At 45.6% G+C, this 25,479-nt stretch overlaps 1 protein-coding gene across 12 annotated transcripts in view; it reads left to right on the top strand.

Moving 5' to 3' along the window:
• The window catches only part of LOC129851138 (zinc finger SWIM domain-containing protein 8-like), a 39,788-nt gene that overhangs the window by 5,795 nt on the left and 8,514 nt on the right, over positions 1-25,479 (top strand). For 2 of the 12 annotated variants that reach the window (XM_055917509.1, XM_055917526.1), the window contains exons 2-19: positions 4,977-5,130; positions 5,610-5,704; positions 8,669-8,841; positions 12,886-12,993; positions 13,539-13,620; positions 13,982-14,102; positions 14,218-14,419; positions 18,348-18,523; positions 19,107-20,869; positions 21,056-21,163; positions 21,351-21,475; positions 21,564-21,867; positions 22,043-22,198; positions 22,394-22,616; positions 22,741-23,030; positions 23,169-23,392; positions 23,580-24,077; positions 25,215-25,392. In XM_055917509.1, the coding sequence (XP_055773484.1) occupies positions 4,977-5,130; positions 5,610-5,704; positions 8,669-8,841; positions 12,886-12,993; positions 13,539-13,620; positions 13,982-14,102; positions 14,218-14,419; positions 18,348-18,523; positions 19,107-20,869; positions 21,056-21,163; positions 21,351-21,475; positions 21,564-21,867; positions 22,043-22,198; positions 22,394-22,616; positions 22,741-23,030; positions 23,169-23,392; positions 23,580-24,077; positions 25,215-25,392 (4,980 nt within the window). Of the gene's footprint in view, positions 1-4,976; positions 5,131-5,609; positions 5,705-8,668; positions 8,842-12,885; positions 12,994-13,538; positions 13,621-13,981; positions 14,103-14,217; positions 14,420-18,347; positions 18,524-19,106; positions 20,870-21,055; positions 21,164-21,350; positions 21,476-21,563; positions 21,868-22,042; positions 22,199-22,393; positions 22,617-22,740; positions 23,031-23,168; positions 23,444-23,579; positions 24,078-25,193; positions 25,393-25,479 lie in introns of all 12 variants that reach the window. The other 10 variants (XM_055917452.1, XM_055917483.1, XM_055917492.1 and 7 more) reach the window with 9 other exon arrangements.

The raw sequence follows: 25,479 nt of genomic DNA, 5'->3' as shown, positions 1-25,479 counted from the left end.
TGATGAAAATAAGGTATGTGGTAAACACAGGCTTAGAAGATCTTAAAAGTTTTGTTCTATGAGTTAATCTGATCACATAACATCACTTTTTGTGAATTTTGAAGCATTTACGTAATCAAAACAAGTAAAACGCTAACGATGTGCTAACATGTAAAAAATAAATCGCATGCTTTTGTTGTCTAGCTAACAGGCTTAGTTTACCTTATCAGACAGACCTTATCAACATCGTCTGTCAACTGAAAAAAATAGCATCTTCCTGCTGAAGAGAGATGGTTGCAGCCTGGAGCAAACCAAAATACCATCCTTGCGGTAGCAGAAAGCTAACTAAGCTAACTGGCTTTTTGGCGGACTGCAGCATAGACTAGTTTGCGTCGTTGGTATTGTGGCGTGAAAAATGTTGCGACTAATGTAGTTCCATTTCTGAAAGCGACTTATCAACAGACTTATTTTGAGCACATAAAGGTCATCCATCTTAACGGACTGATATTATCTCATGGTAGAACATTTATAAGATCTCCTAAGCCTGCGTTAACCTCAGACTTTATTTTCGGTGTATATCCCAATACCCCATTAACTTCTTATGACTGGGGGCGCTATTTTCACGTTCGGATGAAAAGCGTACCCAGAGTAAACTGTCTGCTACTCAGGCCCAGAAGCTAAGATATGCATATTATTAGTAGATCTGAAGTTTCTAAAACTGTTTGAATGATGTCTGTGAGTATAACAGAACTCATATGGCAGGCAAAAACCTGAGAGAAAAATCCAACCCGGAAGTGGGAAATCTGAGGTTTGTAGATTTTCAAGTAATTGCCTATCCAAGATTGTGTAAATTTGGTCCGATTGCACTTCCTAAAGCTTCCACTAGATGTCAACAGTCTTTAGAACCTTGTTTCAGGATTCTACTGTGAAGGAAGAGTGAATAAGAGCTGTTTGAATAAGAGGTCTGGCAGAATGCCATGAGTTATGCCATGAGCTAAGTCATGCATGCGGCCGTGAGAGCGAGCTGCGTTCCTTTTCATTTCTAAAGATAAAGGAATTGTCCAGTTGGAATATTATTGAATATTTATGATAAAAACATAAAGATTGATTCTATACATTGTTTGACATGTTTCTACGAACTGTAATGGAACTGTTTTGACTTTTCGTCTGGACTAATTGCCTGCGCCTCGTGAATTTGAAAAAAAATGGATTGTTAACAGTCATGCACAGTTAATTCTATTTTTATTTGATTTTGACTTTCTCTCAGTACTGCAACACCTTCCGCAATCTACAACCTAATATTTTTGATATTTCATTGAAACCTGACATATTTAAAAAAAAAAAAATGTGGCATGCTTGCATTTAAAAGCAAACCTCTATTTTTCCTTTCATTAAATTAACATAAAATGAATACCTGTTGCGGTAATGATACATATGTTTTGGTAATGAGGTTGATGATTTCGGTAATGATAATAAGTATACTAAGACTGAGGTATGGTTAAAAACATTTAATGTAGAAGATAAATGAGATATTGGCACAATCATGGATTCAAGTTCAATCAATTTCATTTTGCAGTGCTTCAAAAGTACATAACAAACAGGCTAAAAACAAAGAACACATACAAAAACTTTAGAACAGCACATGTCATTGTCACTACACACACTGGCACATTGTCCCTTGGGGATGATATTTCTATGACCCCCAAGCTGGTGCAGCTTCTTTATCTTCAAGCCAAAGTTTTCTTGTGCTTTGCAAGCACATGTTTCTCTGTCTGACTCTTCGCTGGCCAATCCAAAATGGCTTAAATTTAAAGAATTGAGCCTTGGAAAGGTTGTGCCTTGGATTCTCAGACAGAAATCTTCTTAGAAGATTTGCCATAGTGTCTGTTAAGGCTCTCTTACGGATTATCTGGCCCTTTTACCGAATTTCCCTGTATTTCCCATTTATTACAGTGGAGATGAAGGAAGCGGCTAACAAGTTTGCGCATTAGTCTTCTCTGGCTGTTATTGGCTAATGTTCTCTGATGACCTCTCTTTGTAGTGGTCCCGTGTGGCTCAGTTGGTAGAGCATGGCGCTTGCAACGCCAGGGTTGTGGGTTCATTCCCCACGGGGGGACCAGGGTTCAATTCCCACGGGGGGACCAGGATGAATATGTATGAACTTTCCAATTTGTAAGTCGCTCTGGATAAGAGCGTCTGCTAAATGACTTAAATGTAAAATGTAAATGTAGTTTTCTTCTGGACCTTTCTGCCTTCCATGTTGACAATTACCTGCTTCCTCTTTGCCATCATCTCAAGTCTTTTCAGTCTTTTCTTTAGGTTGCCCATCTCTTTGGTTTTCTCCAGCAGTTTCTCTTCTGTGTAGCGCAACTTAGACCTCAATTTTGAAAGTGTTTTCTTATGTTCTTCTTTTTGGGTGATTCCTTTGGGGTAGATGTCTTCATTGTTCCTGGTGTCTGTAGAGATGTCTCTCTTTTAGGAGTTGAGTTGATGGCAGGGACATTTACATGCTGAGGTGAGAATGGCTGTTCTCTTGGGGAGGCTGTGTCTTCATGAAGATTTTGAATAACTTCTTCATTTTGCTTCTTGAACATGTTGAAGTGTGTCATCTTCCTCGCTTGAGGGTGTTATGTCCAAAACAGCTTTAAGTTGTTTCTTTCTTCTGTAATACCTTTTTGAGTTTTCCCGCCACTGTTTTTTCTTCTTCATGTCGCTTCTTTGTCAGATCTTGAGTTTTCTTGATTTTACAGTTTTGCTTTGTTTTTTGATATCTGGAAATGGAAAGGAAGCATGACATGAAATGAGCATTTCTCAAAACATGGGAAAAATCTTACTGTTATGGACACGTCATCCTATGGTGGAGACTGAATGGCTTACTGACCGTGTGTGTGTATCCTATAGAAGGGACTGCATGGCTTACATCGTGTGTGCATGTGTGTGTATCCTACTGTAGGGACTGAATGGCTTACACTTAGACTGTGCGTGGACATCCTATAGTATGAACTAAATGGCTTACTGATTTTGTGTGTGTGCGCGCATGTGTAGTCTTCCTAACACTGTAGGGTATTGACTTTCTATAGACACTGTATGAGAGCATTGACTAATATATATATGCGCTAATTACGCTTGCTGTAACCTCCAACCCCTAACCTCTCTCTGTCCTTCTGTACTCTTCCAGCAGTTCTGGGTTTGTGTAAACTTTTTCTCTGAATTGTGTCAGCCTTCGCTAAAGCTTTCTTTTTGTCACTTGCTGACTGTCTGCAATTAAACAGGACATAAAGCAAAATATTAACAGTTAGTAAATAATATTTAAATTAATAGTTAATTATATTTAAAAAATATAGTCTGTATGATTAAATTCTCATTACCGAAACAGAAGTTCTCTCTACCGCAACTGGCCTTAAATTGCAGCGGTAAGTGAGAATGGTGTTGCGAAGGATGAGGAACCTTAGCATGTTTTGCTAACAATAGAGAAGACATGATGACTAAGCACATTTTTACTCAATGTACATAATTAGACATTAATGAAGTATATTTTCATAGAAAATGTTAAATCTAACGTTTTTCTAAATGTGTAAACTACCTGTATCGGTAATGATAATCAATACTGTTGTGTATGCAGTAAGAGAATGTTTAACTTTTAACTGGAGAAATATAAAGAGATCTGCTGGTAGCCATCTTGAAGGTACTGGCAGATGTGTTGCTTCAAAATCAAACTTCATTCAAAATTCTGTGTGTGTAAACAGTCTTTTAAAAATGCTGCGGAGGATGAGAACATCAGTTATAGACACTTCATTTTTCTAATTTTTTCCCCCATTATTATTATACATGAATATTCAGTAATTTATTTTTCTGTCATTTGAAAACATGTAGAACATTCATTTATTTTATTTTTCATTTTATTTTTCTCTGTTTAACATACATTCATAGCTGGATGCGTTGCGCTAATGAGAATTTCAGCAGAAAATGCAATAAAATACAAAAATAATGAATTCCTATGTTGAAATTACTCTTTGTCCAAGGTAGAGAACACTATCTTATGATATTTTGTTATATTACTAAATTACATGTTTTATATTTAAAATCAGTACTGCCATGGCCTTTTAATGGATTCATGAGAATGACCCACAAGTGGTAGGTTTATTTAAAGGTATACTGCGAGAATCTGGCAGTAGTTAGAGGTAGTTAACTAGTGCGAGCCAATGCTAACTGACGTTAGGGCAATGACTGGAAGTCTACAGGTAGTGTAGAATATACTAGATGGATTGCAGTGCCATTCCCTCATGCTTCTTCGTTAGCATAAGTCTCCCTGATGAATTAGATTGCAAGGCTGCAATGGTAATAATTATTACAGATGAAGATTTATATTTGCAATTTTTATGGAATGTGGCTGACCTTATGGTTTCCTAGTTGTTAACACTACAGTCCAAGCCAGCTGAAGATGGGGCTGTTTCTGGGTAGGAAACTGTCTAGGATGTTTTTAGTGTCAGTTTTCTTTTCAGGATCTCTGTAGCTTTTGAAGAGTGCAGTGTTTGGAGAAGGGGTTGTGTGCATTCAGAACCCCTCAGGAAACCCAAACCCTTCCTGGGCTGACAGGACAGGCTCCTGAAGGGGCTGCAGGTTTGGCAGCTGTCCTGTGCTCTGAGAGACCAAGGGAGCTTGAAGTCCTTAACAGGCCCAGCAGGTTTTCCTGACCACGTGTACTGACTTGTAACATGGGAGCCCAGGTGTTTCCTCCCAACTAAGGCTGATGTTTTTTCCTGGACAGTTCGCATGGTCAAGAAAAACTCTGGGCCCTAGTCATGTAGAAGTCCAGGCCAGGGCCATGAGTTGAAAGTGTGGAGGCTTGCACCAAGGCAATGTTTTGATAGGTTTATCATGGCTTCTGACCAGCTGAACCACAGCCATCAGTTTATTTAGACTGCTTTCTTTCCTCCATATATGGTTGATGGTTGAAAAATGTATTCTCTCTTGCTCTCTGTCTGTCTGTCTGTTAGATGGTCAGGTCATCCCTCTGGTGGAGCTTTCAGCCAAGCAGGTGGCATTCCACATCCCGTTTGAGGTGGTGGAGAAGGTCTATCCTCCTGTCCCTGAGCAGCTGCAGCTACGCATCGCCTACTGGAGCTTCCCTGAGAACGAGGAGGACATCCGGTAAGGCTGGACATACGCGCACACGCTCTGAGATCTATCAGAGATCGTCTCGGATTTCCGTAATATATTCAGAGATTTTTGTGGGAATGTTGTTAAAGGCCCATTGCAGTCAAAATTCTGTTTTTACTGTGTTTTGTATCATATTGTACAACAGCTGAAACTTACACTGTAAAAGTGTAAAATGAGATTATGAGATATTTTCTGGTAGTTACTGGTTGAGAATTTACACAGGACCTTTTAATCAGCATGATTTTTGCATAGTTGGAGTTTTTGCTTGCCTGTTGACATCACCAGGCGGTATTAGTTAGACCATTAAAAGTACCAAGAGTCACAAACGCCAAATACGCAGGACCACTCACAAATGCAACTCATACAAATGGCTGGCACAACATCAGAGGTGACATAGTATTTGGAAAAGTTAATGTGTCTTTATTTTTCTCTGATCTCATCCCCCTCTCTCTGTGGATCTCCCTCTGCAGGCTGTACTCGTGTCTGGCCAACGGTAGCCCAGATGAGTTCCAGCGAGGGGAGCAGCTGTACAGGATGAGGGCTGTTAAAGACCCTCTGCAGATAGGTGAGCAGTGGCCTTCACTTATACCATCTCAGCACTAAGAAAACAGTAGCACGGAAGGCTGAACTCTCTAAACCTCCATAAAGTCGTCCTGGTCACACATTGTTTGGCTTGTGCCACAGTCACACACTCACCCTTTGGGCTTCAAAAAAACGAGTTGAGAATTTATATAGTTGAGGGTTATTCCCAGGTCAGATGTTGTGTCCACCTCAGTGGTGTGGGGTCCTGGTGGAACTGCTGCATTTCTCTGCTCATCCCAGATGACTGGATTAGAGCAGCCGGACAGGCAGGCAGGCAGGATGTGTGGGGATTACAGGAACTTTAATGACCCTAAACGTTCCTAACGGAGCCTTACTCACCAGCTGTGACAGATAGAGTTCAGATAGAGCACGCCACTCTCACTGCTCATTACTAGGGCCCAGAGTTTATCCTGACCCGTGACCTGATCAGGAAAAACTATGCTCGCTAATGTTTTTTTTTCCCTGTCAGGTTATATTTATCACCATTGACTTTGCCAACCCCCAGTTCATTAGTAGAAAGAGAACTTGGTGTAGTGTAGGAATGCTGCTGCACTGTGCCGTTTAAGACATTTCCCAGGTCAATGAATGAAGCCACGGGTGAAATATAGTGCATATAGACCTGCTATTACATGGATCACCTCAATAGTCACCTAGGATTAACCACAAGCCAAGCAGCCTGCCCCAACACACTGGACATACTACTTAATGATTGGGTTATTAATCCAGTCCTCTCAACATCACTGAGATGCCAGCTAGGATCAAAAAGTCTTACAGTGAAATGCCCTTTTATGCACTGCTCAACAGTGGCTCAGTGGTTTATGCTTATACAGTCGCAAGAAAAAGTATGTGAATGCTTTGGAAATACCTGGATTTCTGCATAAATTGGTCATACAATTTGATCTGATCTTCATCTAGTTCACAACCATAGACAAGCACAGTCTGATTAAACTAATTATTTAACAATTATATGAAAACAATTATATGAAAACAAATATGTCTTTATTTGAACACGCTGTATAAACATTCACAGTGCAGAGTGGGAAAAGTATGTGAACCCTTGGATTTAATAACTGGTTCACCCTCCTTTGGCAGCAATAACCTCAACCAAAGTTTTTCTGTAGTTGCTCATCAGACCTGTACAACGTCAGGAGGAATTTTGGACCATTCCTCTTTACAAAACTGTTTCAGTTCAGCAATATTCTTGGAATGTCTGGTGTGAACTGCTCTCTTGAGGTCATGCCACAGCATCTCAATCGGGTTGAGATCAGGACTCTTTCTCCACACATAGTGTTGTGTTCCTTCCACCAAATATTTTGCCAGTAGCGCTGTGGAACATCCAGGTGCACTTTTGCAAACTTCAGACATGCAGCAATTACTATTATTATATATATTTTTTGGACAGCAGTGGCTTCTTCCGTGGTGTCTTCCCATGAACACCATTTTTGTTTAGTGTTTTGCGTATTGTAGACTCGTTAACAGAGATGTTAGCGTGTTCCAGAGATTTCTTTAAGTTTTTAGCTGACGCTCTAGGATTCTTCTTAACCTCATTGAGCATTCTGCGCTGTGCTCTTGCAGTCATCTTTGCAGGACGGCCATTCCTAGGGAGAGTAGCAACAGTGCTGAGCTTTCTCCATTTTTATAGACAATTTGTCTTACCATGAACATGAAGGCTTTTAGAGATACTTTTGTAACCCTTTCCAGCTTTATGCAAGTCAACAATTCTTAATTTTAGGTCTTCTGAGATCTCTTTTGTTCGAGGCATGGTTCAGGCAATGCTTCTTGTGAATAGAAAACTCAAATGTTGAGTGTTTTGATTAGAGCAGGGCAGCTCTAACCAACATCTCCAATCTCGTCTCATTGATTGGACTCCAGGTTAGCTGACTCCTGACTTGAATTAGCTTTTGGAGAAGTCATTAGCCTAGGGGTTCACATACTTTTTCCAACCTACACTGTGAATGTTTAAATGGCGTATTCAATATAGACATTAGTTTAAGCACTATGTTTGTCTATTGTTGTGACTGAAGATCAGATCAAATTTGATGACCAATATATGCAGAAATCCAGGTAATTCCAAAGGGTTCACATACTTTTTCTTGCCACTGAGTTATGTTAAAGTGCTTGTTAAGTGAAAGTCGATATCTAACCTTTGCCACTGTATTAAACCTCGGGGGGGCATGTGTCTTTTTCAAAGACTTCCATAATGACCCAAGGGTTCTGATTTAAAACGTTAACAACCATCTTTGAAAGCAAGCGCTTTCTCTTTATCTGCTCTCGGTGTACTTCGTTGTTTTCCTGTGAGCCCAGAGTAAGTCATTCAGTGCTGTATTAGGTGAAAAGCATTAGAGCTCATTGTGAGGTAATGGAAACCATGTCTCTCAGTGGAAGTAGTAGGGGAAGGGAAGTAGGTTAGGGGTGGAGGAGAAGTTAGACTGCCAGGGAGAAGCAGAAAGACTGGAACAGAGCTCCGCTCTCTGAAGGGGGCCTATTGTGTTGAATCTGGAATAGTTACGCTGAGTTGTTCCTCTAATCCCATTCCCTCTCCTCCTCCTCTTTGCCGGCTCGGCCTCACCAGGAGAATGCTGGCCGCTGTCCAGCGGGTAAAAGCTTTTGGCCAACCTTCCTAATCTCTATCCCTCCCCCCCTCTCTCTCCCATCTCCTAGTCTCTCTGTGTGCATGGAAATACAACTGCCTTTCATTTCCTGTCTGGCAGCCCTTACTGCTGCACAATGTCGGCCAATGGCTGGCTCACTATTAGTGTCAGCCCCAGCACTCTAAGTTTTCCTGGCCCACTTCATCATAATAACACTTTCTCATTCCATTTCTCCAGTCTCATTGTCTGACACAGACAAGCAGATTGACCTTTCAGAGCTGATATTATTCCCTCTGTCTTTCTCTCTGTCCCTCTTTCTCTTGCGCTCTCTCACTCTCTTTCACTCTCTCTCACAGGTTTCCACCTCAGTGCCACCGTGGTATCGCCCCAGGCTGGCCAATCAAAAGGGGCGTACAATGTGGCTGTCATGTTTGACCGCTGCCGCATTACCTCCTGCAGTTGCACCTGCGGGGCCGGGGCCAAGTGGTGCGCCCACGTGGTGGCCCTCTGCCTCTTCAGGATCCACAACGTGAGTTTAGAGTAAACACACAAGGCATTACTGCATGAATACACCTATACTGTACACCTTTGCGCTGTAGTATAGACAGTATATGTGTGTTAGTGTAGCACTGTGACTACAGTCAAATCTATTTCAATTCTGGAGCTTTTACCCAAACCTGGCACAGACAAGCCATAGCCTATAGATGGGTTGACAACGTCCCAACAATAATTTGTGCGCAACTCTTGAGTTAAAAGGCTGTATTGTCATAGATATCTAGCAACAGCGACTAGAAGCTACTGTGCGGTGAATTGTAGATTACTTGTTTCAGCTAGTTGTATTTGTTCTTAATACCATGTCTTGTTTTGACTCTTGTCACGTCTAGGCTAATATGGCTAGGGTTAGCTAGCCAGCTAACCAACAACTGTAACAATTTATTTTAAAGACAAACAAGTTCTTATTGGGAAAATGTCTTTATTTTTTCAATTAACATTTGCAGACGAAATATAACTGAAATGTTATCAAGAATCTTTTGACTGTAAGCCAACCCTGTCTGTTTTTACCTCGTAGTTGCGCACCCATCAGTTTTGTTGGTAAACACCCCACCCGACTCTCCTGAAATCACAGTCGAGGTGGGTCTTGCAGGGTCTGATGGGGTGTGTGTGTTTTTGCAGGAACGTGTGTGTGTGCTCAGTTCAGCCTTTGAAGTTCTGTCCAGATGTACTGAGATCATACAAACCCTTGGCCTTGCTGATTATGCCATCATGATCAGAATCAGAAAATGAATTTTGAACTCTCAATTCTCATATTTATTTTCCTCTGGAAAACAACTCTCTATCTCGCTCGGTAACCGTCAGTCCAGGAGAGCGCCTCGTCTCCCATAGCCATCCCCGTCTTATCGCCCACTTCATACTGTCAGCTGTTCTGTGACACGTGTGAGCGTGTAACGGATGTGAAATGGCTAGCTAGTTAGCGGGGTACGCGCTAGTAGCATTTCAATCAGTTACGTCACTTGCTCTGAGACTTTAAGTAGGGTTGCCCCTTGCTCTGCAAGGGCCGCGGCTTTTGTGGAGCGATGGGTAACGCTGCTTCGTGGGTGACTGTTGTTGATGTGTGCAGAGGTTCCCTGGTTCGCGCCCGTGTCGGGGCGAGGGGACGCCGTAAAGTTATACTGTTACATTGATGCTGTTGACCCGGATCACTGGTTGCTGCGGAAAAGGAGGAGGTTGAAAGGGGGGTGAGTGTAACGGATGTGAAATGGCTAGCTAGTTAGCGGGTACGCGCTAGTACCATTTCAATCAGTTACGTCACTTGCTCTGAGACTTTAAGTAGGGTTTCCCCTTGCTCTGCAAGGGCCGCGGCTTTTGTGGAGCGATGGGTAACGACGCTTCGTGGGTGTCAGTTGTTGATGTGTGCAGAGGGTCCCAGGTTCGCGCCCGTGTCGGGGCGAGGGGACGCCGTAAAGTTATACTGTTACATTGATGCTGTTGACCCGGATCACTGGTTGCTGCGGAAAAGGAGGAGGTTGAAAGGGGGGTGAGTGTAACGGATGTGAAATGGCTAGCTAGTTAGCGGGTACGCGCTAGTAGCATTTCAATCAGTTACATCACTTGCTCTGAGACTTTAAGTAGGGTTTCCCCTTGCTCTGCAAGGGCCGTGGCTTTTGTGGAGCGATGGGTAACGACGCTTCGTGGGTGTCAGTTGTTGATGTGTGCAGAGGTTCCCTGGTTCGCGCCCGTGTCGGGGCGAGGGGACGCCGTAAAGTTATACTGTTACATTGATGCTGTTGACCCGGATCACTGGTTGCTGCGGAAAAGGAGGAGGTTGAAAGGGGGGTGAGTGTAACGGATGTGAAATGGCTAGCTAGTTAGCGGGTACGCGCTAGTAGCATTTCAATCAGTTAAGTCACTTGCTCTGAGACTTTAAGTAGGGTTTCCCCTTGCTCTGCAAGGGCCGCGGCTTTTGTGGAGCGATGGGTAACGACGCTTCGTGGGTGTCAGTTGTTGATGTGTGCAGAGGGTCCCAGGTTCGCGCCCGTGTCGGGGCGAGGGGACGCCGTAAAGTTATACTGTTACATTGATGCTGTTGACCCGGATCACTGGTTGCTGCGGAAAAGGAGGAGGTTGAAAGGGGGGTGAGTGTAACGGATGTGAAATGGCTAGCTAGTTAGCGGGTACGCGCTAGTAGCATTTCAATCAGTTACGTCACTTGCTCTGAGACTTTAAGTAGGGTTTCCCCTTGCTCTGCAAGGGCCGTGGCTTTTGTGGAGCGATGGGTAACGACGCTTCGTGGGTGTCAGTTGTTGATGTGTGCAGAGGGTCCCAGGTTCGCGCCCGTGTCGGGGCGAGGGGACGACGTAAAGTTATACTGTTACAAGCGCACACACTAGCTTTCTTGTGACCTTTTATCAGGTGCACATGGACCCTCATTAGCCATTATTGTATTGAATGGGTGGATTGACTGTAAATTAATGAGCAGCTTTCAGGCCCAAATAGGTGTGCTGTGCTATTTATGTTATGCTTAGCCATTTTCATGAATTCAGGCCCCTCACTCTGTAGCCATGAGAGGTGCCATTTTGTCGTGACCAAACCCATATCATCACTTTAAATACTAAGCGGGGCACTTATTGCAAAATCTGTTTTAGAACGCAACAGATGTCATTTGTAAATCACGAGTTGCCACTGCCCTCTCATGAATTGGATATCAAATATTGAGATGAATGCTTCTACAGGTATTATGAGAAATACAGACACACTACTGCTCTTTTGACGGGTTATGTTAAAATGGGAGCCATTGGTTGTAGATGGGCTTGACCTAGTCCATTATTAATGACCAGTTAAAAAAAAAATATTTGTTAAAATTCAGTGTCATGAGTCTGTCTCCTGAGAGCACGTTCACACAGTGTGTCAGAATATAGTCACATCCTTTTTTTAAAGGCACTGTGGTTTCAACAGGAAATGATCAAAGTGGGCATTTTCAGACACCAACTGAACCCACAGTCTGTCTTCCCTGTTTCTCTCACTAGAGCGCATGTGCGCGCGCACACAGGCATGCACACAGTGCAACTTGACAGTACTCAATTAGTTCCACATTACGAAACCACTCCAGAAGATCAACGCGATAAATACTGAACACACACGCTGCAGACCAAAACTCTTGACTGTTCAATTTGTATCGCAACTTACATGAACATCCCTAAAGAACTGTTACATCTAACGTCACTCTCTGAAGAAGCATCATCTAATGAAATATTTTGGTCAGAGAACATTCTAATAGAAGAGCTTCACCGAAAAGTTGAGTAACTGCTTCTAAAAGTTTGGGGGTTAGGGAGGAGTGTGCGTTCCTTTTTCTGGTCTCCATCCTGGGCCAGGAATCCCGAGGGTTTCCAATCCCATTCACCACACAGTAGCAGCAGACTACCCCCCCCTCTTTTTCCACTCTAGTCTTTTTTAATGTGAGGTATATTGTAATTTCTTGTGGTGGTGGTGTCTCATTCTATACAACACCCCCCCACCACATTCCATATTCCCTTTAATGACCTTCTGGAGAGCCAACCAGAGAATAAGCCTTAATCATCAAACCCTGGCCTGGCCTGGCCCATCTCTCCACCATGTATTATGCATGGGCCACATTCTCCCATTTGCAAATGAGGGGGATCTCTGCCCTGCTCCACAGTGGAGCAGAAGGTATAGCTAAGCAGTAGGCAGCACTCTCACTGCAGTCTTAATAAAGTCATCACACAGCAGAGACCACTCCACAGCCTCATGGTCACAGCTAGCTAAGTATTCTAGGCCAGGGGCCACCAGCCTACTATAGTGTGAGAGTTCTGGTTGTGAAGAGGGGGAGATGGCAGCTCGATGTTTCTTGTTTGTTAACAATGTGTAAGTACAGTATGGTTACTGAACAGTTAATGATTGTGAATTTGAAGTTTGTTGCACACCTACAGTTTTATATTTGAAAGATCTGTTTCTATTTGATTGATCTGCATTTAAACTCACTGCGTGAACAGGAAACGGAGTACGGTGAGATCCTAAATGTATGCTAATGCCTGTCACCCCTGTATTTATCTGCCAGGCGTCTGCAGTGTGCCTGCGAGCCCCCGTGTCGGAGTCCCTGTCCCGGCTGCAGAGGGACCAGCTGCAGAAGTTTGCCCAGTACCTAATCAGCGAGCTTCCCCAACAGGTAAGACTGTCGAACCACACTAGTTGGCTAGATTGTATGTATTAGCACTAGCAACACTGTGTTGAATCCCAGACACATTTCTCAATCCCTTTTTTAGGCTTTCCAAAAACTATTAGATAATGTGGTTTATGTACTTAAGGTCACCAAGTTAGTCATAAAAATAGATTTTAGTTGAGTGTAAGAACAGTGTTGTATGTTTTACCTCCCGGTGGCTAGGTTTGTAGTGGTAGCTGACCTCAGCCCGTAACCGGCCCAGTCTCAATACTCCCTTTGTCTGTGCTACTGAGATAAATAACACACAGTAGCTGTGTTGTCTCTTTATGTATTGCAGTCAGTAGGGAAGTGTTGCTCACTGTAATGTTACTCATCTCTAAGGCCAATTGTATTTCTTAGCTGTAATTAGAGCCTTGTGTTAAAAAGTTAGGATTTAACAGGTAGCCCCCCCCGAACCAATGGTGAAACTGATTTTATAACTCCTCATTTAACTGATATGAAGCAGATTCTATCATACTCATTCAAACTTTTCTGTTATTTTTCTCCTTCAGATTTTGCCCACAGCCCAGAGGCTCCTGGATGAGCTCCTGTCCTCCCAGTCCACAGCCATCAACACAGTGTGTGGTGCTCCAGGTATGCCCTGGTTGTCTGTGCTTCTGTTTGCTTCCTGCAGGGGGCAGCCTCTACTCATCTCACATGGGTTCATAATGTGGTTGGAGATAATAATAAGTCAAAGGACTTTTTATTCATTGTATGGGGTGTAACCCACTACTTCCACCACCAATATGAGGAGTTGCTTCTCACACCCTCAACTCTAGATAGAACCCCATCTCTGACCATTTGCACTTAAGGCGTTTGCATGCTTATGTGCTTAGAGCACGCTGTAGGGTGGTTCAGATGGGATGTTTCACAAATATCAGCTAAAAACAGTTATTTACATTTGTTGTATTGTATTTCTTGGGCTTTCTATTTACTCCCTGCCTTCTGTGTACAGACCCCACTGCTGGTCCCTCGGCCTCTGACCAGAGCACTTGGTATCTAGATGAGTCCACGCTCAGTGACAACATCAAGAAGACGCTGCACAAGTTCTGTGGCCCCTCTCCTGTGGTCTTCAGGTAAGAGAGCAGAGACATGCATGATCGAAGTGGGGTATTTTAAGAAGAGGAAAGAGTATGTGTGTGTGGAAATATACTTGCTAATCTTTGAAGCGGGTCTTCCCTCCCTGTGCAGTGACGTCAACTCCATGTACCTATCATCCACGGAGCCACCGGCTGCGGCAGAGTGGGCGTGTCTGCTGAGACCTCTGAGGGGGCGGGAGCCTGAGGGGATCTGGAACCTCCTGTCTATCGTCAGGGAGATGTTCAAGAGGAGGGACAGCAACGCTGCACCTCTACTAGAGATCCTCACTGAGCAGTGTCTCACTTATGAACAGGTAACACACACACACACACGTAGACACATGTTACATACATACTTATAAACTGGGTGGTTCGAGCCCTGAGTACTGATTGGCCGACAGCCGTAGTATATCAGACCGTATACCACGGGTATGGAAAAACATTTATTTTTTACTGCTCTAATTATGTTGGTAACCACTTTATAATAGCAATAAGGCACTTTTGGGGTTTGTGATGTATGGCCAATATACCACGGCTAAGGGCTGTGTTCAGGCACTCCGTGTTGCGTCGTGCTTTAGAACAGCTCTTAGCCGTGGTATATTGGCCATATACCACACCCCCTCAGGACTTACTGCTTAATTATATACAGCATTTGGCACAGAAAATTACATGTTTGACTGTTTCAATCGGAGAGGGCTTCACTTTATCCATGTGAACGCATAGAGCTTTCTGACGAAATTAGAGAAATTTAAACTCCTCGCTTCTAACTCACGGGCTGCAGTAGTTGCTGTGACTGAGACATGGCTCGACGGGTCTGTGACTGAGACATGGCTCGACGGGTCTGTGACTGAGACATGGCTCGACGGGTCAGTGACTGAGACATGGCTCGACGGGTCAGTGACTGAGACATGGCTCGACGGGTCAGTGACTGAGACATGGCTCGACGGGTCTGTTGAGGACCATGAGGTTGAGCTGCCGGGTTATAGCATTCATAGAATTGACCGAAACGGTGGCGGCGCGTGTGTTTTTACTAGGAATGATGTGCATTTTAACCCTCGTTCAGATCTGTAAACGGAGGGTCTTGAGGTTGCATGGATAGATATACTTTTCCTAAATGTCGTCCTATACTTGTTGGTCTGTGCTATCGGCCTCCTAAGCAGAATCATTTATATGATTTACTTGAATTTAATTGCTGCGAATAACAATGTATTGGCCGATAGGGAATGTATCCTGCTTGTCGATTTTAATACGAATGTGCAGTTATCACCCAAGAAAAGTACACTAGTAAATGTCCTGTATAACTTTAATCAGTTATTTGGACTAAAACAACTGATTGTTGAGCCAACCCAGGTGTGTATTGACAGTAAATCAACTTTAGATTTGATTATTGTATCAGACCAAGAGAATGTCTGTCAGTCAGCAGTCTTAACTATTGGTTTTACGGTAACCTACTGTACTCGTAAGAAATCCAAAATGCTACTAGAGCCAGGTAATAAATACATGAAGGTACTGTCTATGAAACAATACTCAAAGGAACGTTTTGTAGAAGTATTTGGAATTTCAAATCAAATTTTATTGGTCACATACACATGGTTAGCAGATGTTAATGCGAGTGTAGCGAAATGCGTGTGCTTCTAGTTCTGATTGTGCAGTAATATCTAACAAGTAATCTAACAATTTCACAACATCTACCTTATACACACAAGTGTAAAGGAATGAATAAGAATATGTACATATATTTTGGATTGGTCTCATGTACTAAACTGTGTTGTCGATCAAGCTTGGTATCATTTTAAAGATCTGTTTCTGTCTGACTCTAGTTCCGATTTAAACAAATTTGAATCAAACAGTGGTCAGGGAAATGGATCACTTCCGACATCTTAGACCTCATAAGGAAAAGGGATCACTAACTGGCCAGATTCAGAAGGACAAATCTACAACCAGATTATTATGTTTATATTAACTGTAGAAACCAGGCAAGATACAAAATGGATAAGGCCAAATTCCAACATTACATAGATGCTGTTAATGACAACTTACATCAGCCTTGTAAACAGGGGAAATGTTAAAGGACATTGGCTCAAATTCCCCATAAGGCAAAATCCTGTAGTATTGGCCTAGATATTGATGATGTTTTATGTTATGACCAGGAAAAGGTTGCAAATGATTATATGTATATTTTTTTACCACTATAACCTCATTTCTGGTTAAGAAGTTACCTACCTGCTCTGGACACTATGGCCAGTCTTTCATTAACAACTTTTACCATAGCAAAGGTATCACAATTTTTTTTGTTTGTGCTGTGCATGGTAACAGAGGACAATGTTTCTAATCTACTATGCTTAATAAGCACAAACAAAGCAACTGGGCTGGATAACCTTCCTGCAAGATTCATAAAGGATAGTGCTTGTGTCACTGCTAAAACGATAACGCATATTGTAAACCTTTCTATTAGTAGTGGTACATTTCCCAAGGATCTCAAAACAGCCCAGGTGGTTCCACTCCACAAGAAGAGCAGTAAAACACATGTAGGAAACTACAGGCCTGTGTCGATCCTCAGCACCTTATCCAAAGTTGTTGAGAGATTCGTTTTTAATCAACTTGAGGGATACCTTCTCGGAGCACAAAGTTCTTTATGAACTCCAGTCTGGCTTTAGAACTGCTCATTCCACTGATACCTGCCTTATCCACCTTTTTGACCACATCAAGCAGGAAAGTGAGAAGGGGAACTATACAGGTATGGTCATGTTAGACTTGCAGAAAGCTTTTGACACTGGACCATGATATTCTCCTGATGAAACTGCAATGATTGGGTCTAAATGATGTTGCAGTGAATTGGTTTAGGTCTTATCTGACCAACAGAACACAAGTTTGTAATGTTGGTGATGTTTTGTCAGAGGTCAAAGAAATATCCTGTGGGTAACCGCAGGGGTCCATTTTAGGGCCTCCTATTCCTTATATACGTTAATGATATGCCAGATACAGTAAAGTGCAACTCTTGCTTTATGCTGATGATTCAGCCATACTGGTATCAGGGAAGGAAATAATACAAATCGAATCAAATTTTATTTGTCACACACATGGTTAGCAGATGTTATTGCGAGTGTAGCGAAATGCTTGTAGTTTACATAGAGGAGACACTGAGTAAGAAATTGCATTTTGTTAGAGATTGGTTGACTGACAGCAAATTGTCGCTACATTTGGGAAAAACTGAATAGATTTTGTTTGGAACAAAACGTAGATCGCTTAGGGCTGAGAAGATAAAGGTAAACTGTGCAGGCAAGGAGATTGAATCTAAAACAAGTAACTTATCTTGGTGTGTCCCTAGATCAATCCCTTTCTGGAGGCCTGATTGCTGCTGCTGCTGCTGCAAAAAAAAAAAAGGCAAAGAAATGTTTATCGTAACACTAGATGTTTTAACATCAAAGTTAAGAAACTGCTCGTCTCAACCTTGATTCAGTGTCACGTTGATTACGCCTGCTCTGCTTGTTATAGTGGGCTATCAGAAAAGCTGAAAAAAAGAATGCAGGAGAATGCAGGTCATGCAAAATAATGTTATCATGTATATGCTGAATGTCCCCCCTAGGACCCACATAGGGATACAGGAGTTCCTGGTGGTGGGCTTGTTGCTTAAATGATCGTGCCCTAGGTTATATGAAAAACCACATTGATATGGTCTATAACCAACAAAGTTACAATACCAGAGCTAGTGTTATGTCTTGTAAAATCCCAAGAGTAAACAGTACTGCGGTGAGCATGTTTTTCTATATAGGCATTTGTCTATGGAACAGCCTTTCCTTGGAGATCAAGCAAATAAAAAAATAAAAATAGCTTTAAAAAGCAGGCAAAGGTTTTCATTTGGACAAGGTTGTCTAAGAGAAACCACTCCACTGCCTCTTGTGCCCTCTACTGTTGGTCAGGTGTATTTATTTGAAGGATCGGTATGATGTGCAATTAATAGATTGATTTAATGGTTGATTTTTTAAGGTTAGGGGGAAGTGCAGTGAAGAGTGCCACTTTTTAGGATGTCAATAAATGAATGTATTTATGGTTGTTTATAATTTGGTCTTGCCTTTTAGTCGTTATGCGTTATTGTTCATTAAGGACCACTTTGGAAACCAGCTTAATACTTTGAAGTGATATCGTCTGGGTCCACATTGTACATTTTGTTGTATGTCTGTTACTCAATATAAATTCAGGACATGATAGGACATCAGTGACTGTTCTCGCCTCTCTCCTCAGATTATTGGCTGGTGGTACAGCGTGCGTACGTCGGCGTCCCACAGCAGTGCCAGCGGGCACACGGGGCGCAGTAACGGGCAGTCGGAGGTGGCAGCCCACGCCTGCGCCAGCATGTGTGATGACATGGTGGTTCTGTGGAGGCTGGCTGTGCTAGACCCTACCATGAGCCCTCAGAGGTGAGGTCACTTCCCTTTCTGCCTGTTTAACGCTTGGCCTTGGTTTCCTACATCCACTAGAATAGGGTCTAATGCTGACAGCACAGCCCTCCTCCTGTCTCTTACCTTCATTTCACTTCTCATTTTCACAAGCGTTCCCAGGCCTGAATCTGTCTGTTGGGTTGATTGTCACTCCTTTTGAGGCTCTGTGAATTTAATCTGATTAGAGCAGTCAGTGTTTGGGATATTGAGTGTATTATAGATGAGGGCATCTTCCTGATTCACTGTGTCATGTCCGATTCTCAAGGCACAGAGCCGATTTTCTGCTTGGCTTTCAGAGTGTTATGTGCTCTCGCTCTACACACTGACAAAGAAACATTTGGAATGACTGTCAGATTTCTCTGCAGAAAGCCTTTTTGTGTCTGCACTTCCAGTTACATTGATGATTTTCTGAATGATACCCATTGTGTGTGTGTGGCAATACATTGGCAATTATACGAATTGTGTGTGTGCCTTTGTGTGCTTGTTTGTTACTATAGTCTCTGCTCTGTGGCTCTTGTTTCCTGGACTGACTAACAATATTTATTTTTGCACCATCCTATAGGCGTTTGGAGCTGGCCTCCCAGCTCAAGCAGTGGCATCTGAAAGTGATTGAGATTGTGAAGCGAGGGCAACATCGCAAGTCCCTGGACAAACTGTTCCAGGGCTTCAAGCCAGCCGTGGAGTCCTGCTACTTCAACTGGGAGGTGGCCTACCCACTGCCAGGCATCACCTACTGCAGTGCTGACAAGAAGAGCGCCTCCTTCTGCTGGGCCAGGGCAGTGCAGCAACAAAGAGGGGCCAAGGCTGGCCTGGCTGGAGACACCTCTGAACTTGGAGGAGGAGGGGGGAGATCTGGCAGCTCTGAGGGAGGTGGGGGAGACTACAAGGGCAGAAGTCCCCAACAAGAAGTGGCTGTCAGGCCCAAAGAGACCATTGTGAGCAAGAGGAAGGGGTTGTCGGGCGGAGGAGGGGTCCTAGTGCGGCTAGGGGGCAGTGTCTCTCTCTCTCTAGAGGAGGGCAGTAGTAAAGGGATGTACAAAGGCGCAGGTTCTTCCTCGTCCATTGGGGGCAAGGCTAAGCTGTCCCAGGGGGGGAAGTCGTCCTCCGGGGGATCAGGAGGGGTAGGGGGAAAACACCAAGCGGCCAAGCGGCGCACCAGCAGTGAGGACAGCTCCCTGGAGCCTGACATGGCCGAGCTGAGCCTGGATGACGGCTCCAGTCTGGCGCTGGGCGCTGAGGCCAGTAACACCTTTGACTTCACACCCCCGCCACCCGAGATGCTGCCCTCACCAAGCCCGCTACTCAGAGAGCCACACAAATACAGTGGGGGAGGGAAAGGGGCCGGAAACATGCCCAAGGAGCGCTCCTTCGAGGGCAAACGTGTCACTCTTGCTGCCACCCTGCCTGCCACTGAGTCCCAGCCCGCCTTCCCCCTCAAGGAGAACGCCGCTGTCGTCGTGGAAGCGGCTGTTGCCTTGGAGAAGGAGGTGGAAGTGGAGGCGGAGATGGAGGTGAATGGAAATAAGGAGGCGGCTCCCGCTGGAGACGCTCGGCTTTCCACCTCGGTCGCTGTTGTTACCGTGACTGCTGCTGCCGCCAAGCCACCACGTGGTGGGCGCCGAGAAACTGGCGCTGGAGCCGTAGCCCTGCCCAATCAGAGCCCAGCGGCAGGGGCAGGGGGGGACCCTGTTGGAGAGGATGACTACCGGGCCTACTACCTAAATGCAGCCTCTGAGGAGGGGGCAGAGAGAGTGTCAGAGAACAACCATGAGGAGGAACCAGACATCTTTGCTGGGATCAAGCCACTGGAGCAGGAGGGCCAGATGGAGGTGCTGTTTGCATGTGCAGAGGCCCTCCACGCCCATGGCTACAGCAACGAGGCCTGCAGACTGGCAGTGGAGCTGGCTGGAGACCTGCTGGCCAACCCTCCAGACTTGAAGGTGGAGCAGCCCCAGACGAAGGGTAAGAAGAGCAAGGTGTCCACCAGCAGGCAGACCCAGGTGGCCACCAACACCCTGGTCAAGACCTCCTTCCTGCTGACGGTGCTGAGCGAGAGGCTGGAGCTCCATAACCTGGCCTTCAGCACGGGCATGTTCTCCCTGGAGCTGCAGAGGCCCCCAGCCTCCACCAAGGCCCTGGAGGTCAAGCTGGCCTACCAGGAGTCAGAGGTGGTGGCTCTGCTCAAGAAGATCCCTCTGGGCCTGGTGGAGATGACGTCCATACGGGACAGGGCCGAGCAGCTCCGAGACGGGAACTTCTGTGACTACAGGCCTGTCCTGCCCCTCATGCTGGCCAGCTTCATATTTGATGTGCTGTGTACCCCAGGTGACTCTCGCTATACATGTAAAATGTTCTCTGTTTGAACTCACACAATATATACAACAAACAGTATATATGCACACAGATGTAGAACTTTTACTTGCTAATTGATCTGAATTACATGTCATGCCGTCATCACACTAGTGAGACTTCCAGTAATTTATATTTCACCCCTCCCCCTCCTTTATTTTGTTTGTACAGTTGTCTCCCCCACAGGTTCCCGTCCTCCCAGCCGTAACCGGAACAACGAGATGCCTGGAGACGAGGAGCTGGGCTTTGAGGCTGCTGTCGCAGCACTGGGTAAGATCGACCACAAGATTTTTACATTTACACCTTCAGGAAGTGGTAGGCACCACATTTAATGGCTCAGTGTTGAGGTTAGTTATACTTAAATAGGAAAACGTCCAGGTACCAGTTTGGCTTTGAAACTGCTGAACTCGTTTGCTGCCGTCTGTTCATATTTCTACCTCCCTTTTTCCCGCTGTAGGTATGAAGACCACAGTGAGCGAGGCAGAGCACCCTCTGCTGTGTGAGGGGACCAGGAGAGAGAAAGGAGACTTGGCTCTGGCTCTTATGATCACATACAAGGATGACCAGAGCAAGCTGAAAAAGGTAGCCCTTGGTTTCCGCACTGTAGCTAGTAGAATTTAACTAATTACCAAATAAGGATTGGGATGACTCTCCCTCTGTGACCTCTTAGATCCTGGACAAGCTGCTGGACAGAGAGAGCCAAACCCACAAGCCCCAAACCCTGAGCTCCTTCTACTCCAGCAAGCCAGCTGCCAGCAGCCAGAGGAGCCCGTCCAAGCACGCTGCCCACAATGCTCACGGACACGGAGGTGCCACCGGAGGGGTGTCCAAACACGCCCCAAACGCCACGGCTGCAGCTGGGTCCTCCTCTGTGCAAGCGGTGGCTGCTGATGGTGCACCAGGACAGCTGGCGGGCAGCGGGGTTCAGAACAACGTCACACCCGGAGAGGGCGTCGGTGAGGCCAGAGAACAAGGTGAGACACAGACAGGGTGGTTATGTCGTACTGTACCTGTCCTGCACTGAAAATATTGTTACCCTACCTATACAAAACAGATTTGTTGAAAATGGATAGAATTCTTTGAATCCAACCCTCACTGTTGCTACTGTACGCATGTAATACGTATTCAATACTTACCTTATTGTCTCAGCAGATGGCGCCCAGCCTGCGTCATGTGACCAGCCGAGTGAGGCGGTCCCATTCAAGCCCGAGGGCACGGTGCCAAGCCGCTTGGCGCTGGGAGGACGGGGGGCATACAGTGGGCGCTGCTGGGGCTCTCCTGTTCGCCAGAAGAAGAAACACACAGGTAACCAACTAACCATGACCCTCAACCTGAGATTAAGACACAGGCTGTGTCTCTAATAACAGCCTATACTACTGTAAAGTGTGCACTGCATTTGACCAGGGCCATGTCATGTGACTGGAATGGCTTCTAGAGGTAGTATTGACATATGGCTGACTAGAAGTTTTAGGTTTAACGGTTTTGATATTGTTGTCCCAGGCATGGCGAGCATCGACAGCAGTGCTCCTGAGACCACCTCAGACAGCTCCCCCACCCTCAGCCGACGTCCACTCAGAGGGGGCTGGGCTGCGGCCTCCTGGGGGAGGGGCCAGGACAGTGACAGCATCAGCAGCTCTTCCTCTGATTCGCTGGGCTCCTCCTCATCCAGTGGCTCTCGCAGGGCCGGAGGCGGAGCTAGGGCAAAGAGCACAGACACCAGCAGGTGAGTGACTCCTCCTACAGATTCTATACACGTGTTGATGCTTTCTAATTATTGGAGAACTCAACTAAGGTATTGACGAAAATATGCTAATACACTGAATTTCCTCCTCCCGCTACCCTCTTAGGTATAAAGGGCGTCGTCCCGAGTGCCATGCACCCCATGTGCCCAACCAGCCATCGGAGGCGGCGGCTCACTTCTACTTTGAGCTGGCCAAGACGGTGCTGATCAAGGCCGGGGGCAACAGCTCCACCTCCATCTTCACCCAGCCCTCAGCCAGCGGGGGCCACCAGGGTCCCCACCGCAACTTGCACCTCTGTGCCTTCGAGATCGGCCTGTACGCCCTGGGCCTGCACAACTTTGTCTCGCCCAACTGGCTATCCAGGACCTACTCCTCCCACGTCTCCTGGATCACAGGTGACGTTTATAAAAAAATCTAGTTCATCCCAGAAGTGTTTTTTTATTTTTAATAGTCCATGAGACACAGGTAGGTAGCTATAAGCTTGGTCTGGTCCATCACACTTTACATGAGTGTCTCCTCCTCTCCTCGTCCAGGCCAAGCCATGGAGATTGGCAGTGCTGCCCTCAACATCCTGGTGGAGTGCTGGGACGGGCACCTCACCCCTCCCGAGGTGGCATCACTGGCAGACAGGGCATCACGGGCGCGGGACCCCAACATGGTTCGCGCTGCGGCCGAGCTGGCCCTGAGCTGCCTGCCCCATGCACACGCCCTCAACCCCAATGAGATCCAGAGGGCCCTGGTGCAGTGCAAGGAACAGGTACATGTCCGGTACTCTTCAGTTCTGCAGAAGACACATCGGACTACTCATGTAGGCTGGGCATCTTTTTATTCTTTTACCCTTTTATCCATTTTGTCCTGAAAATTCAAATTTTTTCTTTCTTTTTCTTAATCTCATAATTTCTTCTCCCTCTCTCGTCACCCCCTCCCCTCCTCTCTCCCTGCAGGACAATGTGATGCTAGAGAAAGCCTGTATGGCTGTAGAGGAGGCAGCCAAGGGGGGCGGTGTGTACCCTGAGGTTCTGTTTGAGGTGGCCCACCAGTGGTACTGGCTCTATGAGCAGACAGTAGGAGGGGGATCAGGGGCCCAGCGTGAGGCCACGGGACGCTGCAGGGCCAACGGTGGAGCTGGGAGAAGACCCCCGGAGACGGGTCACGGTGTGACGGACAACAGTGGCAACATGGAGTCCTCTGGTGTTGCCACAGTGACTGCCTCTGTGACAGCAGCGGCTGTGGTGCCCGTCATCTCTGTGGGCTCCACCATCTACCAATCACATGCCCTGCCTGGCTCTGCCATGGCCCACCCACACTCCCAGGGCCTGCACCCCTACACTACCATCCAGGCCCACCTGCCCACTGTCTGCACCCCCCAGTACCTGGGGCACCCGCTGCAACACGTCCCCCGGCCCACTGTGTTCCCCTTGTCAGGGGGTGCGTACCCACAGGTAAGAGGACTGTCTGGAGGCATCATGGGAGCGAGGATAGAGAGGAGGGAAAGACTGATGGAGCCAGAGAGCTGGGAGAGAGATGGTGGGGAGAACTGATAAGATCAAATCGAGATGCTTGGGCTTCCAGTGAAATACTGTGTTGCTAATTATTCTTTCCTTAAGTAGCTTCCTTAAGTAGCTTACTTAGAAGACATTAAGTCTCCCTATAGACCCCAACCTCTGCTTTACACTACATGCAGGCTTCTCTCAGTCACTAGATCCCTCAAACTCAATCCTGGACCTTTTTCAACTCTTTTTATTGTTCCCCTCTAATTAGGGACTGATTTAGACCTGGGACACAGGCATGTGCAATTCTTTATCAGGTAGAACAGAAAGCCAGCAGGCTCCGGACCTCGTAGGGTAAGAATTGAACACACCTCCCCTAGAACATAACAGAGAATAGCTGATGGCAGAGACTGCTCCACCACGTCTTGAACTCGCAAGATCCATTTGAATCTCCAGATTCACTAACACACAGTTTTGAATTCCATTTATTTATTTTTCGTTGTTTTGGTAACCGTTTCTCATATTTTGTTATTTTAATGACCTTCTGTTCAGTTTGTGAAGTTTGAATTGAGATGGAGAAGGGAGGGGGAGTTGGGAGGGAACTTAAAGAGTACAATATTGAAACTAAGTTTCAAGGAGACTCAACTAGACAATTGGATCACTGCGAAGTGATCAGTATGCACCTGGTGTACCTACAGTGTTTGACTTTGAAAATCTTTTTTCTTTTACGCTCTCTAGTGCATGTCAGGAAATTTGAGTGGAAATGAGGGGAGAATGTATTAGTATTGATTGACAGCCACTCCGTAACTATAGGCTGAAAAAAGTAAATGGAGACGCAAGCACGCCATGCCTTAAACCCCCCCCCCCCCCAAGTGCTCAGTGGGGAAATCTGACAACCTTTGTTTCACTATATGAATGATAAATGACTAATCTCTTTTTGTAATAAGCCCACGACCATTGTCTTCCGTCACTCCTACATGTCACTCGTCCCTCAGTGCGGTATTCGTATGCACTATCTGAAGTAAGACAGTGGCCCGCAACAGAGAATAGCATCTAACTAATTTTAAGTGTGTATGTGTGCCCTCCCAGGGAATGCACCCGGCCTTTATCGGTGCCCAGTACCCGTTCTCAGTGACCACCGGCCCCCATCCGCCCATGGCAGCAACTGCGGTCACCTTCCCTGGTATTCCCGTGCCGTCCATGACCCAGATCGCCGTCCACCCATACCACACTGAGACCGGCCTGCCTCTGAGCACCACTGTAGCAGGTGAGCGGAGACCACTGCTGGGTGTGTGTTTGCACACGTCCATGTGTATGATGTGTAGTCTGTCTATAAACTTCAAATAGTAATCTA

Source organism: Salvelinus fontinalis, chromosome 1, assembly GCF_029448725.1.
Source record: "Salvelinus fontinalis isolate EN_2023a chromosome 1, ASM2944872v1, whole genome shotgun sequence".
Lineage (NCBI taxonomy): Eukaryota > Metazoa > Chordata > Actinopteri > Salmoniformes > Salmonidae > Salvelinus > Salvelinus fontinalis.
This window is presented reverse-complemented; position numbering and strand designations above follow the sequence as displayed.